A 20,547-nucleotide genomic window follows, 5' to 3' on the forward strand; every position below is an offset into this window, starting at 1 on the left:
CCACTCTCCCATTGGTTAAAGTTAATTTTTATATTCGGACGTGAATGAGAGCTCTTAGCATGTTAAGGAAATGTCGTCTGCTAGATATAAAAATGAAAGCCTACCTTTATTTTACCTTCCAAATGATATATTACAATGAGGAATGTCGTTTATTGTTGAAAAAAAGATAAGACAAAACTTGTAAAGAATATGATGACAGTTGGATGGCATCTATGCCTAAATATTTTCTTTTTTTTTTTTTTTAAATCAAAATCGCGTTTTACGTTCCCCAGATTTCGAAAACTCGGTTGGAAACATCGCCGGGAAGTTACCACCTCTCTTACAATAACTTAAACATACACAGGGCTGTTTGGTCAAGGGCCCATTCGATTATGTAGTTCGCGTATCTTAAACAATTACTGTACGATCATCGGACACTTAAATAGTAAGAAGACCGCAGAAATGGTTTCATTAATGATTGAACGCTTCATCGCGGAGAGAGGCGTGAAAATAATTAAATACTTTAATTTGTAATAAGGAACTTTCGTTGGGTATAGTAGCGCCACCTAGGAGCAGACAGTACGATCACTAATAGTCCATCCTATGGTGTCGTTTCGGTTCTGTTTCTCCAGCCAATCAATCAAAGGCTGGAAATAGTCCAGTAGGGGTCGCACATCCATTTTGCTCGCTGTTCCGTCTGTTGCAATCTTCATAATCTCGGACCAGGTTAGAGAACTTCCAAGTTCCATGATTTGCCTGAAAGAATGTTTTTAAAAAATGTTGTAAAGTACAGTCATACTAAAAGCAAAAAAAACTATCTTACAGATAATGCCTTATTTTATAAAAAAAAAAAGTACAGATTTGTAGACGAGTATAATAATGCTGACCTTAAAATATCTCCAGCTTCCTTTGACCGATAGAGGTCGCATTTATGCAGCAATCCTTGATGTCCTTTTGCCTCACAAAGCGACTTGTGGAGCTGGAACTGGACGATGGAACTGATGAAATACCTTCAGAAAATATAACATTCCGGAGATGTAAATAAATTAATTGTTAATTAATTAATTAATAACGATTTAATTTTTTTTTGTTTTATTTAAAACGATCTAAATTATAAAACAACATATCGTTTAAATCAATTTGAAACATAATAAAGCCAAATAATCATCAACATTACGATGCAATAAGTCTACGTATTTCATAAGTGCTTTTAATTTAAAAAAAAAAAAAAAAAATGCGTACCTAATGTAGGGTAAATCGGCCGAAATGTGATACATAGAACCCGGGTCGAAGTCTTCTTCCGTCCTTCGAACAGGTGCGCACACTCCTTGATATTTTAACCTATCAAAAAAGTTCAAAGTAATCTATACATACGATCTAGTAATACGAACCATTAACAGAGACGATTTTAGGAATTATAACATTCAAACTATTTTTTAAATCGTATATATAAATACATAAAAGCATAAAATGCATAAAACTCAATACTTCTTTTAAAAAGCGACAATTTAAAATCAGTTTCATAAACGTAAACAGAAAATCTCTTTCAATTTTGCAATTATTCGTAAAAGTAATTAATATTTATAATCATAGATGGCGGTACTGTACACACGGATACATTGTGTTCAAACCGCCATTGTCATAAATTGTTTCCACTGCTAAGTGCGTCGTTACGAAATGGTTCAGTAGTTCTTTTTACACACCTCTTTGTTCAGCAATTCAAAAGGCTCGCTGAGTGCGCCATTCCCATTCCCAATTTTATTTCAGTCAACGCATTCTGGAGATCTAGAAACTCCATTTACTAGCGCAATGCTCGGGTCACTCGCTGGCATGTCTTATTGGCTCGCGAAGTTCGTGAGAGCAGGTTGCCCCGTATTTCTTAAATATTTGTGTGCCCAGTGACGCGGAGGAGTGAGTGAAAGGGGATCACACAAATGAAGTCGTCTCGCTCTACTGACGCCTTCTCTGTCCCTTTATAAACTACTGAGTGCGGGTTATTGAGTAATGACAGAGGAATTCGGACGAATATGTGGTCACAGTTAAGCGAAAGAAAGCCTAAAGAGATGATGGACAGATAGTACAAGTCGCGTGGACAACATTCAGAGAAAAACAAAAGCCGGCAAAGGTGTTAAATCGTTTTCACGGGTCATCCGATGGATGCAGTGGCAAGTGCTAATGTTCCTGTTAGTTGCCACATTACTGTAAGTTAGCAATACGCATGCCCAGTAACTACAGCGATCTCCATTGTGTCCATTTATGTAGGTTGACACATAATGTTCCTCTCAGTTGTGCCCCTTTGTTCCGTTCTCTTTCCAACACTCCTCTGCTTCTTTCATTCTTTATTTTCTTCGTTTCTATCGTGGCTTGTCTGTGTTTTCAGACTGCTAACATTCTCTAGCATTAGTTCATTTCCTGGTTCACCTCCTTTTCGACTTGCCAGCTTTTACGTACTTATTTTTTTTCGTTTTATACTCTCTCTATCTCTATCTCTCTGTCAAAATCATTTTAATTGGCCGATATGCTTGGAGGAAACATTCGGAGAAGTGGAATGAACAAGAACCAAAATGGAAGCAGTAAATAGAACACTTAAGTTTGTTTGTTAATCAGATAACTCTTTCGTTTATATTTGGGAACGATTTCCTCGAGCAATCGAATGAAGAGACAAGGGTGGTCAACTTTATCCTGCATAAAATGAACAGATGGATTCCCAACTATGATCAGAGCCTTTGGAACTCGTTGGCGATCTGAAGGGGTCTGTGTCTCACCATAGACAGCTAATAAAACATCCCGAATTTCAATAAGACTAGGAAATATCAAACTCAGAACATTCAGATTACCTTTGCAACAATCAAACAGAATTTTTTAGGAAATCTAGAAATACAAGAAGACGTATTATTTTTTATAAAAGTCTTCAGAACGTTGTTTTGGACATGCGATCCACTGTGAGTTTTGTAAAAGACATGAATTCGCAAATTTATCATTTTCATAATAATTAATAGTCCTTCACGTACAACGAGTTTCTCTTAAACCTAAATGGAGTCAGGCTAGAAAATACTGTCAAGAACTCCTTTGACTAGGATTTAATAAATAAATAAGAATCTCTTCGGCGTTACCCACCTTAATTCCCACCACTTGGCGTTCATCTCGTGTACTTTGTATTCTCCGCTGAAAAGTCTCCACCTCCATAAATCCACGAGGTAAGTCGAAGGAAGGAAAGCGAGTTTATCCAAGGCCATCATCAAAAGATAGTTGATGTCGTCCTCTATAGGGAAACAGAAAATATTTTATAATTCTTTACAGTTAACTGAAAATATCAGTAAGGAATTCACCAATAGTTTTCGTTGGATTGTATACTAGCGTGAACAAAATATATGACGCGTAACGATATTTTCCTATACCGAATGAAAACGTCAATAAGTTTACTTCGGAGGAGAAAAGTACTTATTTTGTTAAACACAACCAGATGTGGGTGTTCTTTAAAGCATATTTCTGTCTTTTAGGTCGATGTTTTCGAGCACGTACTTGATTTGTACCTGTACTCCTTGAGGAGTTGGATTTAATTATTAGGTAAAATTAAATACACCCTTTTAATTTCATTTTCTTGTAAACTGGGTGTTGTCTGAACGGTATTAACTCACCTTCGTTGTCTTTGGTTTCCTCTTCTAGCAACCCTAGTCTTTTAAGGTGATCCGGAGAAGAAACAGAAAGAGCCAGAGCATCTCCAACAGCTTCAAGGAACCCTACGTATTAAAAAATAAAGATGTCAGTTATCAACGTTGTTCAGAGAAAATGAAAGCGATATTTATTTTCCTAAAGAAGCAGGGTTGCTCACTTTAAGCAACATTTAACGCTTCATTTCGTTTGCTCTTTGTTATGGTTGCGTGTGTACTTTTTTGCATATTATTTGAAACAGACGCGTGGAGAAAACTGATCGGCTTGCAGTGATTCGATTTTAACAGCTGAATTGCAAAATCCACAAGAAACTCATAATAAAATATTAGGGCATATTGGTTAAGGTCAAAACCGGTGCAGTACAGTTGTCAAGAAAGGGAGTGGACTGTAGTGATGGTATCATCGTCCAAGTGCGAAAAAAAAAACACTATTCCCCGATTTCTCCAAGAAAAGTTAGGGTAACTGTTTTCTTCAACGTGTGATATTTTTTATGCGACTTCAAAGGACCTGATGCCACCATTAGAATAGTATGCTGAAACTTAGAACAGATTGCGCTTCAGCATCAAACTCAAGCGAACAGGAAGAGTGACAAAAGGAATGAGAGGCATCCAAATACCCCTAGGTAGAGTCCAAATTTGTCACCACATGACTTTTAAGTTTTTAGTCAGTTGAAAAAAAAGTTTTAAGAGGACCTCGTTTTAATTATGACCCTGAAATCAAAGTAGGCGTCAAAGGATGCCCCATCAATAGGCGAAAGATTTTTTTCAAGGTGTATATATTTTGGTGAAATCTGCAACTTGGGGCTGGAGATCACGAGTTAGTTTTACACAGTGCGCGTTTGAGGTGAGATCAGAATGACAAAAGAAAATTGTTGATGTTATTATCGCCATTGTGGCATAAACTGCTACTGGCAGCAAATGAAGGTCTAGAAGATGGTACCTATGTTCCAAGTTTCCTTCTCATCAAAATGAGAAAGGAAACAACAGACCAAAGGACAAAAGACACCAAATGATTAAAGAAGATCTTCAAATACTGTTAAACCGTTTGTGCATGTCAGTTGGGATTCTTGTATGGCTCATCAAATAATACACGCAGTTTTCAGCTAAAGAAAAAGCTACTTTAAGGCAGCCCCTCTGATCGTGGCACATAAAAATGCAGTAGAAACAAAAAATAAAATCTTACCAGGATTAGCCCCTTGCCGGAATACATTTGGCTGAATGATGTAGTGCATTGCATACTGTATGTGTCCCATCTCGTGGTGGACGGTCATGAGGTCCTGCATCGTTATATCTGTACAATGGCTGATACTGTAATATACAACGAAATATATTTTTTAAATATTTTCCTCCGAGGTGCATGAACTGTGTTCTTTAATGATCATCCCAAAAACATCGTTTTATATAAAGTATTAATGAACGGCACGAAATTACAGATTTTTATCAAGCTCTCAGAAACTTACCGATAGTCTTTTCCATTCGAAAAATCCCAGGCGGTAGGTTGGCAGATGACGTCTCTGTCCCAGGGTTTCTGAAACATTGAATGCTTCCAAAATTCCGGAGGCATCGGACTGAGGCCCAGAGATGCAAAATACTCCGTGGATAACTTAAACATATCAAAACTTGTCATATTCTAAAGAAATAAGTAAATAATTGAGTCGGTTAATTACTAGCTGATGAGCAATGAATTAACAATGAAACTAACCTGGAACATTCACCAATGAATATAATTTATGCTAATAAATCTATTGGCCTTTTATTGTTTTTAGATATTGGGTATTTTAAATAAGTGTAGATAACATTTGGGAGTTTCACCAACGTACGAAAAGTTGTAAAGGTCTAAGAAATTATTGTATGAAATTTTCTTGCGTTTCTTACCTTTTTCATCATTGTCTGGGTGACGTCAACAGAGGCCCTGTTGGGATAGGGTGCAGTAATGGGCAGTAACGTAGCCCATTTTTCAGCCCACATATTGCCTGAAATGCACACAAAAATGTGTTAGTTTAATGCTGAATTCTTCATTTTGTATGGAGCAGCTATAGCGAAACAACTTATATAAAATCCCTCAGTATACCTTAGGTCTGAGACTTGAGTATGACCATTCACCTCTTTAATCTGACACTTCAATAAGATTACATCTTAAGAGAAAACACTTAAAGGAAATTTAACGCCAGTTAGTTACCTAGAATATGAGCTGGTATGGGTCCATCGGGGCGAATTCTGTCACTGCCATAATGTTGGATTAACTGGCGCCTAACGTAAGCGTGTAAGTGTCTGTAGAGGGGCAGCAGCTGCAGCCACATGTCTTCCAGCTCTTGTAGAAGCTTCTCAGACTCGTACTTTTCTCTCCACAGTTCTCCTGCATCCGAGAACCCTACAGCACGAGAAAATAGTAATTAAGACTCCCATTTTTCATGGGTCGACAACGTCTTACTATAAACATCCAAAACAGCTTAAATACACAAATTGAGGGGCTTCAACGTTAGCATAAAATGGAGATCGTTGGAAAAAAGAAAATTTAAAGAAAAGCGAAATGTATATAACAGTTTTTTTGCGGTTGATTTTACTGGACAGATATCACAGAATGTTTGTTTAGGAATGAGTGGAAATTGAATCCAGTGGGCTAGTAGGAAGATCGTGTCTTTGTTTCTGAAAGTGAGCTTTCATTAAGATGACGAGATTTAGAACAGCAGAATCGGGAGAAATATCTCTCGGTGACTGAAGTACGCGCGAGGAAGACATTAGGGAGATTAAAATCACCAGGTTTAACGCATTTAGTGAGAGTAGGATGTAATCCGAGCATGTTATCCATTCGAGTGTCTAGTTTTAACAGGGCCACCGTGCGTAACAGGAGGAGCAAGGTAAATAAGGATGACGCGAAGTATATTTGGTTTCTTTCGATTTTAATATCAACAGAAATGTATTCGTCCGATGGAAATAAGTTAACGGGAAAGATAATAATTTTAAATTATTATCTTTCCCGTTAGTTGTATATAAATTATTAATTTATTCATAACTATCGTATAAATCAGCGATCTCAAAACGACGGTCCGTGGATCGTCGTTAATATTAATCGAAATTAAAATTACAATTAATATTATTCTAAACGAAACGGAGAGAAAAGGACTGGAATTAATATCACGAAAGTTATCTGTACTTAAAGTGATTACCTTGTACTAACCGGCACTCGGATTTTACTTTGTTTTCTTTCCAATTAAGGATAAGGTTAATGACCACCAGTATGAATTTTGAGTTAAATAAATTGCCTGTCTGCTATTATGTTAGTTTAACACTACGCAAACTCATAAGTGGCCCTTTTTTTGGGTGCAAAATCATACTGAAAGCTATAATCACTTTCTGCAAAGAAAACGTAGTAAATGGTTGCCAAATTTTCAGGATTGTCATTAGCAACAACCTGAGATCTCACTACGATGGTTATAATCATTTTGCTGGTAGCGTGATGGTTATAATCACCGCCCTCCCAAATGGAGTGGAAAAGGTCTGATTTCGAATACCGTCAATGACGAGACGAATTTTTATGGGTTCTTTCGCAACGTGGCTGATTTAGAAGGTCTCAGACGAAGGTTGCATGGTTTCGAATCCCGGAGACTTGGGTTTTTCATCTGGCAAACCACTGAAGAATAAACGCAATTATAAATATAAATATTTTGGTCTTATTTCATTTAGGAAGATACCTCAATGATTTTAAAAATGGATGGATAAATGGGATGAATAAATACGCTGAAAGTTTATGAAGTGAATCATGCTCGGTACAGGCATGATTCGTTTCATACACTTTCAGGCTAATATCAATTTGAGATGCAGCAATGAACATCTAATGAATAGTTTCCTGTTTCAAATAACCTAAGCATTTCTCTATAAATAATTTTATAGAGAATTGAACATTTACAATACTGAACATGGTTTTAACTCAACCAGTATCGATTTGAGATGTAATTAACAGATAATGAACAGTTTTATAGCCACGAGATGTATAACTGTGGTCAGATAATATTTATGTGTTCCATATAAACAGCAATTATTGTAAATTAAAGGTAAACAAAGACCAGCACCTCCTTATTTCTTAGACTAGCAATCGTACAAGCACGCTGGCAAACGTGATGTATGCTTAGACGAAACTATGACAAGGAAAGTAGATGTGCTTTCTTGGCCATGCAAGTTGAACCACCTGGTGGTCTTTCCTGTTCGTATTATGTCATGTAATTAAACTTCACTAACGCGTGTAAAAACTGCTTCCACTTGAATCTACTTTTGATTGTTTGAATGCTTAACAGACAGAATGAGCGCTGTCCTATTTTCCATACGCTAAAGTGGTCATCCACTAAAAGCAACCCACTTTGGAGGTTTGCCTATTGTTTCTAAATGAATGAAGACAGATTTTTAGGGGGCGGGGAGGGAGGGGGTGGAGAGACATAGCGACTTCTCTCTCAGAGGATCTCGTTTAAGAGTATTAAAGCTGATTTAACAACTACGTGGATCGTGCAAACATCGTACAAACAAGAGATGTAAACACAATACGATTGGAAAAATTACTCTTCTTGACTGTGGAACTGTCCCTCTCAGAAGGAATTTATATATTTAGCTGAAATCATGCAGAGGAACAGATATATACGTAAAGGAATAAAGGTTTGTATTTCTTTCTTTACGTGTATACACCCATTTACTCTGAGGATACCAGAAAAATCATCAGTATTATGTACACAGTGGTACAGTTGGTGATACATCAACTAGACGTAGCGAGAGCGAGTCAAATTTGGCAAATGTTATCCAGTGCAACATCTTCCGCCAGTTACTGCATCTGTGCTGTAAGATGGAGGAACAGTTTTGGGTTGGCTGAACGGGGAAGTAAGTTTAAGTTCCATCGTGTACCTGGCATATCCCCAGTGGAGAGAAAGAAATCGGTAACCTTGCAAGGACCTCGTGGGTAGCAGAGTTGGTAGAATCCTCATCCTCTACACACCGGGTGGGTGGAAAAGACCTGTGTTCGCGTCCTGTCGATGACGAGAGGAATTTTTATGGGCCTTTTTCACGTGGCCCAGTTAATCGGTCTCAGTCGAAGACTTTCATTACGTTATACAGTATGCTTTTTTGAACGTTTATTTTTTAAAAAATAAATGAAGTCAAAAATATATCCGAAATTTGCATATCTCCCGACGAATTCTATGAAATATTTTCGTCAGACAAAAGAGAATGAGCAAATTCTTGAGTTCTGAAATGTGAGAACAATGTAGATGCAATAAATTATAATTCTGTTGTTATTAATTCATTTCTTTCTAACTCTCACTTTCTAAGCACGCGCTTTTAATACAAGTTTAAGATTTTATATTCGGCGTATAATTTTAAGAGCTTCAAATTTTAAACGAATTTTTAGTGCTTCAAATATCAATTTCCATATAAAATATACAGATATACTTTGGATTTTTGGATTTTTGTTGTAGAAATTAAAATTTTTTAAGTACATGCTTTTATATATTAATTCATTCTTATTTTGGATTGTTTGTTCCAATCATTAAAGTAAAATTATTACCAAAACTAAAACCAGAATTTAAAGAAATCGTAAAATTATTCTTAAAAAAATCGTAAAAATGTTCGCATTTATTTATGTATTTGTTTATTTTTATTTATTTATTTTATTTTATATATTTTGAAACAATAATATCCGCTACATCTGTTTACATTTATGTATCACCTAATTCGACTTCATCAACTTCTACATCTATATTCCAGAAGATTTCGGCTCTTTTAAACAAAAATCAGAAAACAATAAGCGACAGGTGCGATGCCCTCAAATTTTCAAACTATTTTTGCGTTGTTTGCTATTAGCTTGAAACAAAATAAGAAATGGCAGTACATCCTACAAAAAGTTAAAGGCAATTCGTACATAAAATAACGCATTATTTGAAATGTACTTGAAATGATCTCAAAACGTAGATCAACGTACAATTCCCCAGAGAGACAACCCATGAAATCCTTAGACGAACGTGTTCACTCCTCAAAGGGTTAACTGTCCCTCCACACCCTGTTTAAAGACATGCCTTCTTCTGGACGGGAGAACCTTGATGATATTCACGGATCTATACCTCGTAGCCAATCGACAGATTCGTGGAATGTTCTGGAGATGTTCATCTGAGTGCGACAGAATCTGGCGATTGGAAATTTCATCTCAACAATATTTCTAACACTTTCCAAGGGCTCTTGCAGCTCGGCCCACATATGCAGCAATTAACTTGTTGATCAGCCGGCTTCGGGAAACCCAGTAATCGATCCCTTCTCAAATTCCCATTGGTGCACGTGTCAGAAATCCACTAGAATCTGAAGTCTTTTGATAAGACAAAATTGGCATTTTCATCAACGTACACCACATTTCAAAAGTCTATAGGAAACATTGGAATCTACCATCCAAACACGATAACCCCTCTGCACCATGACCATCTGTTTAGCGTGCTGTACTTGTACTTACCATTTAGCCTCGCAGCTTCGTTGCTGAGCTCCATGTACCGAAGATATTTGGCTTTCGCAGGTCGTCCACTGACATCATACCACTCTTTCCACGCGTGCAGTAGGTTGTCGTAGTTTGTAGATTTTCCCATCACACGATTTAATTCTGTAAGATAAATTAAAACAGGTGAATTTAAATAATGAATTTCTGAATATTTTTGGTGAATTTGAATTTTAGTCACAAACTAGTCTAAAGTTAGACAAAAAGTATTTATTAAAAACATATATATATAGTTTTGTACGACTAGCGCCACTTGTGAGCATTGTAAGGTTAGCAGTGTTCAACATTAAAGATAGATGGAGCCACCTAATTATTTTGTTCTCTATATATTTACTATATTTATTATTATTCTTTTTTAAATCAAATAAATACGGCATTTAATAAATTTCATTTAATTTAATTATTCAATAAACTTTGTTTTTAATTTTTAGAAATAGATATTGTTATTTTTCGTTATATATAAAAATTAAAATGGCTAAATAAAACGATAGCTTTTTCAAATGACGTACTTATCGCTAACTTTTACAAAATTAAGATGGACGAACATTTAGGGAGATTTTTTTTTTTCTTTTTTGTTCCGTTAAAACTAAAATAACGCCTTGAAGATAAATACCTGAGCTAAGGCTTAATTATTCTTAGAAAATGAAGTCGACCTCAACTTAATGAGCCGGTTGTCTGCTAAGTACAATAACATCGCGCGCTTAAAAATTTAAAATGGCATTGCGCTAATGAAATGCAATAACATCGAAAAAGCAGATTAATTATTTTCGCGCTATTGCCACTCGTGTATTAACTAAAGGCTCAAAACTCTAACAACAACAACAAACATAATACACAAAACCCAGACAGTCATTTACCTTCATTAAGAACGTTAATCTTTAAGCTGTCTGGAGTGTCACGAGATGTCACACATCGGACCACGTTGACAAGGCTTTTTGGAACCAGAATTCTAAAATCTTCATTTAGTTGGCAGTGAAGTAAAAACCAAACAATTCTTTTTACTGATCTTCGGTTCTTAAGACGAGTGTTTATTCTTTTTTTTTTAAATTATTGTGAAATTTGCTTTCATTTCAAAATTATTAAATTCATTAAGGACATTTAAGAGACTATGAGTTGGTTATATATTTGTTTGATTTTAATTTTTCTTTTGCGGTTTCCCTTTGATGTTGCAAAGCGAATAAGTCATTGGGTTAAAAGTGAAGTCTGGAAATAAGCAAGCGATTATACGTGCAATTATTAGAATTTAATACCCAAACACACAAAAAAGACTGCAGCAGCCTCTGTTTGCATCTATGAACGCATTTGTTTCTGAAGAGACGAAAGAAACTAGAGTTCCTTGATCTCAATCACAGTTTGGTTTCTTTGCAAATCAAAGTTTTTAATCAAAATTTTATTCCGTGTTTTCTCGTGTCTTATTATTATTATTCAATATGGATGGTGGTGATGGCATACGCTTGTTTGTTTTCAAAAACCTGAATTATCACATTATTCGCTTCTTACCTGGTATGGAAGTTAAGGTGCAGTCGGCCACCTGGGTCACGGATCGATCCTTCAAGGGCCCAGTCGGCAAGCAAATACCAGCAGTACTGTGGGACTCCATCATGTCTGCAATGAGGGTTTTTAGCTGAAAGAGAAACGGTGAAAAGAATTGCAATGTTATATAGGATATTCTTCGAATAGCTATTGTATTTAAGCAATTATTATGGAGATGCAATTTCATGCATATTGCGGAGATACCACATGAATAAATGTAATAAGGTCGCTCAACGAGCTTGAAACAAGTAAGCACTTGGTGATCATACTAATTAGAGGAATGCATAAATAAGCATGCAAACACACGCGACTTAGCTGCAATCAAAACCTTTCCAGTGCGTGCTGTGCTTTCGAAAATTCCCATCTATTTTTGCTTAAGTGGGACATGTAACGCTGTGGACATACACTGTGCTGCCACTTTATTAGGTAGATCTACTTAGTAGCGTGTTGAGCCTCCTTTAGCCTTCAAAACAGCCTGAATTCGTCTAGGCATGGATTGAACAAGATACTGAAAACGTTGTGCAGGAATGGAGTATCGTGCAGACGTGAGTGTGTCACCCAGTTCCTTGAGATTCGAAGGTGTAGGCCTACAGCGAACAACCCTTTCCAGCTCATCCCAAAGATGTTCAATAGGATTGAGATCCGAGGACTGAGCGGCCCACTGCAGCAAAGAAAAGTCATTGTCATGTTCCTGGAACCATTCCATGGTGATTCGAGCTTTGTGCACTGGCGCATTATCCTGCTGGAAGTAGCCATCTGGCAGAGGATAGATAAACTGTCAACATGAACAGATTCACCTGTTGAGCAGCAATGTTTAGGTACGATGTAGCATTCAGACGTGAATCTATGGGTATCAATGGACCCAACGTGTGCCAAGAAAACATTTCCCACACAATAACACTGCCCCCCCCCCCCAACATTGCACAGTAGTCGTCAGACATGACGGGGTTCATGGATTCATGTTGTTTTCGCCAAATTCTGAGCCTTCGATCAACATGATGCACCAGGAACTTCGAACTTCAACGCTTAACTGATACTAGAAAGGTTGTTCTGTTGCATTTATATCCACAAATGTGGTCATGTGACTTGCAACATTGTGGAACAAACCATTTATGTGCACGGCGGGGGTGTACCTAATAAAGTGGCAGAACAGTGTATATTATTGCCCAAACTAATAATGCTTACTCTAAAACTGAGGATTAGAATCTTACTGCTACAGTAAGGATTCTGATATAAGAGCAAGGATGCTAAAGACTCTAAAACTGAGGATAACATAGCATCGTTTTTAGCTGTGTTCTTTGATTTCTGAGAGAGGTGTCTATCCAGCTCTCGCTTTCTAAAGAGTGCACATTGCACATATCTTTCAAAACAAAAGTGACGAATGGGACCCGTTGCAATTAAAATGGGATTACCATGATAAACCTTTGCATAAAAATATTCGCAAATGTTGTGTATAATCACTTTAGATCGTTCCTTCTTCGGTACATCTGCAGCGTGCAGTTCCATTTCTTCTACCAAACAACTCCACTATCTTAATATCTCTGGTATAGAGAAGGATATCCAGACTGACGCTCTTTTCTTGGATATGCCCGAAGAATATGATACTGCAGTTGTATCTACAGAAATTTCTTTCTACGAGATTTTTCCACCCTTTACATAAATAAAGCGTACATTCTAATTTTCCTTTCAATCCCCTCCAATCTAGCTATTCCTTGGATTTTTTGGAATACCCACTTCTACAACAACAGATGGAAGTTTGTTCCAACAATTAGCCACCTGCTGGATGACTGAAGGAAAACTTACACACATCTGTTCCGCAACCATCCTCCCTCAGTTTGAATTTACACCCCCGAGTGTGTAGCCTGAGCAAGAGAGGAGAATGGCATCAGCACTGAGTATGCTCAACCCATTTAAAGCCTTAAACACCACAATAATATCAGTCTCGCAGGTGCCTAGTTTCGAGACGATGCAATTCGCAGAACTGAAGCCTTTCTTAGTAAAACTACTCCTTCGTTTCCTTCACCAATCTCGTTTTCCTTCTCTGCATCCATTCAAGCAGATCTGCATCTTTTCTAAAATGAGGCCTCCAAACCTGTATGCAGGACTCAAGATGCGGACTAACCATTGCTTTGAGTAGTAAGATTATCACATCCTTACCGCTGCTAGCAAAATTCCTGTATAATTTCCAATATCCTGAATGTAGTGCCACACAGTTGGTATGCTATTCTGCAATTGCTGCAACCCATATGCAGTACCTTGCATTTGTCAATGTTAAATTTCAACTGCCATTTTTCAGCCCATCTACGTAATTTTTTCTAGACCTTGTTGCTGTGGCTTACCTTCAGTGGCGCGTTATCCTATAGGCAAAAAAAAAAAACATCTTACTAGGGCCCCGATCACAGAGAGGCCCCAAAATCACTGTTTCAAAAACTTATTGCTGTTTTTCACTAATATTTTTAGCCAAAACTGCCCCTTAACAAGTCCATGTTGTGTCTGAAATACAAACAACATCATACCTTTTCGTCTATTTCCTTTCTTAACTCTATCCATTAATAATAAAATTAAGTAATATAGAAAGCAAGTATAAAAAATTAGAGGCCTAACCACCAATCTTCTCAGCTGGTGAAGATGAAAAACAAGGGCTTTAAACCCTTGGACAAAGAAAAAAATAATCTAGTTTGCATCGAGTATAAATAAATATACGGAAAATCTCGGAATAGAAATTGGAAATATTATCACTGTGGAATGTTCAGGGACATTATCTCAAAATACAGGAAGTCGAAAAAACTGATTGCAATCTCGAGAATAACACTTTTAAGCCCATTTCGATTTTATCGTCTGTTTGAGCCGAAGTTTTTGTAAAGTAGAGCAACGGAAATTACCTGGGCGGTTTCTAACACCTCGCTGCTTCGAGCTACTTCTAATGAACGCTAAACGACCATGCTTCTACGGAGAAGGACGATTGAGGCGTCTCATCGTGTGAATTCCTCTCATAGCCCTTTCGTTTCAGAACCCGGAAACGAACGATAATTTACTCTGATACATCTTAGTTTATTCCTCCCAGACTTCTCCAATATTTCCTTTCATGCCTGGCCTTCTTCGAAAACAGGTTCTTAGGCCAAAATGCAGGGTGGAGGAGTAAAAACACCTCAGAGAAGTGGGAGGAAACTGTTTTGTTGGTGAAAATTCCGTCATTTATCTCATTCTTTTGTTGACGTTTGACCTCCGGCTGGCAACAATAAAAAAGAGCCACCAAATATCGGATATTTAAGACAGATTTCACCATTGACACATCTTCTGACCTGTTATGGAGATTCGAGCGTTGTGACTCAGATTAGCTGCACGAGCAGGGTGGTCATACAGGTTGACACACCCACAGGAGACGGATTCTTTCTTGGCGTTGTGATATCTGCGAGTAATCTAGACGTCGTTAGTTGTCCATGTTTTTTTCGTAACAAACATGCGACCCAGTGAAGCGGAAACGAGAGTGAAGAATGTCCAATGACCAGAATTAGATCCGTGAACAAATAGGATCCAACACGCACGACCTCAATAGCCTCTGCTATACTAGGTCCACGAATATATCTATCGAGTGAACGAAGAATTTCCTAGTTAAACAAGACAAGGACATCAGGAGATGCCGATCATGACAAATTATAGAAATTGACATCAGTTCCGCGTGCTTGTCACACTTTCCAGACTATTTTAAAGGACAACAAAATCGTTTACGAATGTATGAAGGTGTTGAGTATACCAAGAATGTATAACACGGCCGTTTTGTTTACGATGTTAAAATGATTTATTATGTTTTATCCCCAATAATTACTTCACTATCATTTCAGCATAGAGGGAGCTGAAGTGCCGAAAGAAACACGTGAACATTCCAAGTATTCCACTTCATCAAATCCACTTAGAAATTAAAAGAGAAACAGATACATTTGAAACAGAATCTGTGAACTTCTGAAGAAAACCGATATCAGTCTCATGTACCTGAGATGCCTTTCTCCAACAATCAGATTAATGGAGACTGGAAATTACGCTGTAGGATTTAAAGAGAGCGATTAATTTACTACAAACAAAGCATTTTCATTGTGAATAGAACTCTGCGCTGTAACTTACCTCACGCAACTTACTGGCGGGCAGAGCACTGTGTTCCAAGAGCGCGAGCCTTTTAAACCATCTCTGAAGAAGAGGGTCTTGAAATGTCTTCCAAGAATATGATGTGGCATTTCCCCATACCTCTTTCTGGAATTTGGAATACACCAAGAATTGGTCCACCTAAGTAAAAGAAGAATAGTTGGTTTAACCACTTAAATTGGTGCACCTAAGACCTGGTTTATTATTTTGTTACATAATTATCGAGTACCACATCTGCATTCTCTTAGGATGGTGTTGTCTAATTCCTATTTCATTACTTGATTGAAAAAAAAAAAAAGGTAAACTGCAGCCATTATCAATCATGGCTGCATCCTCAATATAAATTGCTTAGGATGCTTCCATGCAGCAGTGGCTGGATGGAAGCATCCTAAACAATTCACGTTGAGGGAAATGGGCATTGATCTGCCAAGCTGGTCTAGTGCAGGTTGGCAGATCGACCGTATTCAGCAGTCAGGGACTTGAACCCAGGTATGCTCAAAGAGTGTGTGCTACTGCACTCCCCTCCTAACCCAAGACGTCCCTGACTGTTCGCCTGGCTACTGGGCCCTTGTACATATCGGATACAAGTCATGAAACTCACCAAACGTGTCATACACTAAATCCTTTTAATTACGATTATTAGAACTGCATATAAACCCGTATAGTAATTTTATTTATGAACGATATCACTTCTAACCTATGGACATTGGCCTTTTATAAATCTTTTGGAATCACTTACGTAAAGAAAATTAAGTTTAAAATATTTTCCGAAATATGCAAATCACCAATGGTATTGATAATGGCCAGTAACTGTTGGAACTGCTTTTACAGTTCACTTCTCTTAGGCTGGCCTTTCTGTAACACGAGATTAATGAATAATTCATGTTTATACCTATGGAGAGGGGGGGGTCATATTATGCAAAGAATTCAGGACAACGTACGAAAATATATAGGCGTGTTTAGGCGGACAATTCCTCGTTAGCCAACACTGTGCGTATGAAGGGCAAATTGCGATTATTATCAAGTAATGGCGTCATTTATTTTCAAAGAACTCAATGGAAGTAATTTTTCAGCATAATTGAAAATCGTGAAATTCTTAAATATGAAGGTTGAAAAGAAACCAGTTCGAGAGGGCTTTTTTTGTGATCTACTAGGTCACTGGAACTGGAATTCCTTAGGCGCCTTTTCTTAAAGCCTGAATATACGGAGGAAGAGGAGACTCGGGCAATCAGCTTTTGCTACGCCTGAGTGTCAAAGCGGAGATTATAATGCATATAACTGAGTTCATCATAGTTTGAGCTCAAACTGGGTTAGCTGCTAAATATGATAATGTCCTTGTATTCTCTATCTTATAAACTACCCTGACAGTCCTGGATTATAAACAGAATATTTATTTATTTGGAAGAGTAATTGTTTCGGAAACACACGACTTGCCATTCACTGAGATATTTCTCCTCCGGCTGACAGCCTTCTGCACCCAAAAATTGTATGGCAGCAAGTTAGGCCTTTTTTGACTTTAGGAATCTGATACACTATAATTTTATGGCCTCGCACATCTCAAGTAGCTCATTCATTGGGGGATGAGGTATACATAAAGAGGGAAAAATATCAGTTGATTTCAGATCTGGGCCTCGATGTAGCCATAATGACATAGGTACAATAAGGCTACGAGAAAGTAATTGAGCTCATTCATGCCGAACACGAGTTCTGTTCAGTTGCTTGTCATAATTGCTCTATCTTTAAAAACTGTCGTTGGAATTGCACGTTCACACTTCCCATCTCTCTCTCGATTTCATCACCAACGTCCATGTGGCTCTCGACATCCAGACGCGGAAATTTAACCTGGTATGCTTTAATCGACCCACATTTAGTGTATTACTCACCTAAACACACGTCTTCCAAACCAACTGCCATCACGAGATTGAAAAGCGCCAGATAATGTGATAATAATTATCCTTATTGAACTTTCAGAGGAGATAAGAGCGCAACAATTATGGCTGGGGGAAAGCCAGGGAGCTTCACATGTAGGGGACATAAACATGAAGATAACAGGTATTCGCAACAAATGTATAATTCTTTATGAATGCATTTTGTGATCATCACATCACCATAAATATTTATAATATTGTACCATACGTATGCATGCGTGTGATGCAAGTGGCGTCCATGCATGTATGCTCGCTCATTTATAGCTAATGCAGCTTGAGATGCAGTTATAATTTCCAGGTCCCAGAAAAAAAGTCATCCTCGTGCTGGCCTTCTAGATCAGCGAGAGGTCACAATTTTTCTAAGGTGGGTGTATTTTAATTTCGCTTTGAAACACTTTTATATCGAAACAAAAGCACTTAACACACTTTTGCTTTCTTCTTTTATTATTATTTTTTATTATCATTGTTTAAAAACTGGCTGTGATAACTTCGAAGGCGCAATGTGTGTCAATTGAACCCGGAAAGTAGGCAAAATTCGTAAAAAAAAACCCAGCAAGCCATGAGATGGACTTTAAAAAATAACCTCAACTTGCTTTACGACACTTTCTGTCAACCGTTGGTTTATCGATAATGTCCGCTTCTGTGACCCACATAATTAAGAAAGACATCATTATCTGGAGAACGTGTGCGACTTCCTTCTGACAACGGCAACTCCACTAGAAGAGCTTCAATTGTAGAAGCAGTATCCTTGAAATTCCTGAAATAGCTCCACTTACAGCGGCACACAATTTGGTTGGTTTTTTCATTTGTGTCTTTCCAATTTGCAGGTGTCTGAATCCTTGACAGCAACCCGACATCTTATGACAGATGGTAAGCCATTCATCAAAAGTGATGGAAAACGGGGGGGTGGAGTACAAAATCATCTTGTAAATCAGGAAATTTTAAAATCTGAACAATGCTTGTCCTAAAACGGGTGTCATAAATTACGGCTGTTGCACGAGGAAGATTGCAATTTCCGTAGAGGAAGATGAGTCGCCCTAGTTTTTCTCAAGGACATCCACTCTCACCTCCACCGCATGCATGAAGTAGGTAAGCGCTCTCACAGTTTCACTTGCATAACATTTCCCTAATTATCATTCTAGTAGGTTGAGATTAAAGGTCTGTTGTCTGCATCTCTTACAATCTGCTCAAAACATTTTTAAAGATTTAGAATTTGGTTTTGAGTATAACCGTTGATCCTCTCTAGCATACGAGGGGTTGTATATATATTTTTAAACGCAAATTAAATTAAAACAAGAGACAAATTAACCACAGAACACGCAATTTAATAGTTCTTGACTTCAGTTGCCAAAATAATCCCTAATGATTATTTCCCTTAGCCTGTCTACCTTTCAAAGATTAAGATAACGATATATTGGGCCTAGCTGGTAACACACTTAATGTAATCACCGTCTTCCCCACACTGGATAGAAGGGACTTGAGTTCGAATTCCCGCTAATGAAGGGAATAATTTTTATGGGCTTTTTTTTTGACTCCGTGGGTGAGTTAGTTTGTCTCAGGCGAGGATAACTGTTTTTCCCGGAAACTCGACTTTTCATCCAGCAAAGCAAATCTCCTACAGAACACATACTCAGTTAACAGATAATAAATAATAATGGGTGTTGATAAATTATTCACCTGATTATGAAGCTTGATTAAAATTTTAGAGCAAATTTTGTACCACTATCGGAAGCAAAATGTCGCTTGAAGCAGTTTTTTGAGACCCGAGGATTTAAGTCACAACCCAATTTTACAATTTTTAGAAAATTGTCACATTACGGTTATCCGAGAACATCCTCATCCACCCATCTGTATTTATGTCCACAAGTTGCATCTGTTCGCTGTTCAATTTTCCTGTTTCTCTGGACAGAAAAGTGGAGTTTCCGGAAGGGGAAAAACCTTGCTATCCTTGCTATAATGTGAAAAAAGTCCATAAGAGTTCTTCACGTCACTGCCAAGAGCTGAACCTGGCTCTTGCCGACACGGGATGGAGAGGATGGTAATTATAACCATGGCACTATGCGCGAAGACACATACAGATCTATAAAATAATAAAAAGCCTGTCTGTCATATTAGGACCACTCGAGAACGAACACATCTGCCCATGTCCATAAATTTCGTGTGTCCTTTGGTCGATTTTCCTGTTTTGCTGAACAATAAACCCAAGGGGTTTTTTGGGGGGGAGGAGACCCTGCAGTCCACACCTGAAACTCAGTAACGCAGCACGGAGTAAAAACAGCCCATAAAATTTCCGTCATTGATGGGATTTGAACTACAACCTTTCCCCACTCGGTGTGAAGAAATACAACGCTATAAACAAACATCCCACAGGCAAAACAGAAAGGTGAAAGCGAAACCCAAAGCTTTCAAGTCTTGTGCTCTTTTGCAGTAAGTAACAGTTGCCAGATCTGTTCTGGTTATGTCTGATTCAGCATGGAAATCAGTACCGTTGCCAATTACGAAGCTGTTCTTTTGGATGTGAGTTTAACTTGCTTAATACTTTGTGCTCATATGAACTGTGCCTCTTAAACAACATGGAGTTTACTGTAAAATTCATGTGGTTTAATAGCGACATTCACCTTTAATGAACTCGTTACGACAATCCAGCAATGCCATTTTCTCAACGTATTCAATCTATCAGCAATGTTTCATCTGTATGCGTAGTATGCAGACTTTTCGAAAATCTTTGATAGCATCCTTTTTAAAATTCTTCTTCTTCGAACTTTCTTTTAATTGTTGTTCG

The 20,547-nt window shown here is 37.7% G+C and overlaps 1 protein-coding gene across 1 annotated transcript in view; it reads right to left on the reverse strand.

Moving 5' to 3' along the window:
- The window catches only part of LOC150089821 (uncharacterized), a 256,206-nt gene continuing 235,659 nt past the window's right edge, over positions 1-20,547 (reverse strand). Inside the window, exons 16-27 of the mRNA XM_090390108.1 lie at positions 15,820-15,978; positions 11,668-11,791; positions 10,129-10,272; positions 5,830-6,021; positions 5,526-5,623; positions 5,111-5,280; positions 4,834-4,958; positions 3,618-3,719; positions 3,097-3,241; positions 1,222-1,320; positions 867-989; positions 1-735 (exon numbers count right to left, since the gene is read on the reverse strand). Of these exons, the coding sequence (XP_090246234.1) occupies positions 546-735; positions 867-989; positions 1,222-1,320; positions 3,097-3,241; positions 3,618-3,719; positions 4,834-4,958; positions 5,111-5,280; positions 5,526-5,623; positions 5,830-6,021; positions 10,129-10,272; positions 11,668-11,791; positions 15,820-15,978 (1,671 nt within the window). The 3' untranslated portion in view covers positions 1-545. The remainder of the gene's footprint in view (positions 736-866; positions 990-1,221; positions 1,321-3,096; positions 3,242-3,617; positions 3,720-4,833; positions 4,959-5,110; positions 5,281-5,525; positions 5,624-5,829; positions 6,022-10,128; positions 10,273-11,667; positions 11,792-15,819; positions 15,979-20,547) is intronic.

The sequence above is a fragment of the Mastigoproctus giganteus genome, chromosome 2 (assembly GCF_048544385.1).
Source record: "Mastigoproctus giganteus isolate SK-2022 chromosome 2, ASM4854438v1, whole genome shotgun sequence".
In the NCBI taxonomy this organism is placed as follows: domain Eukaryota; kingdom Metazoa; phylum Arthropoda; class Arachnida; order Uropygi; family Thelyphonidae; genus Mastigoproctus; species Mastigoproctus giganteus.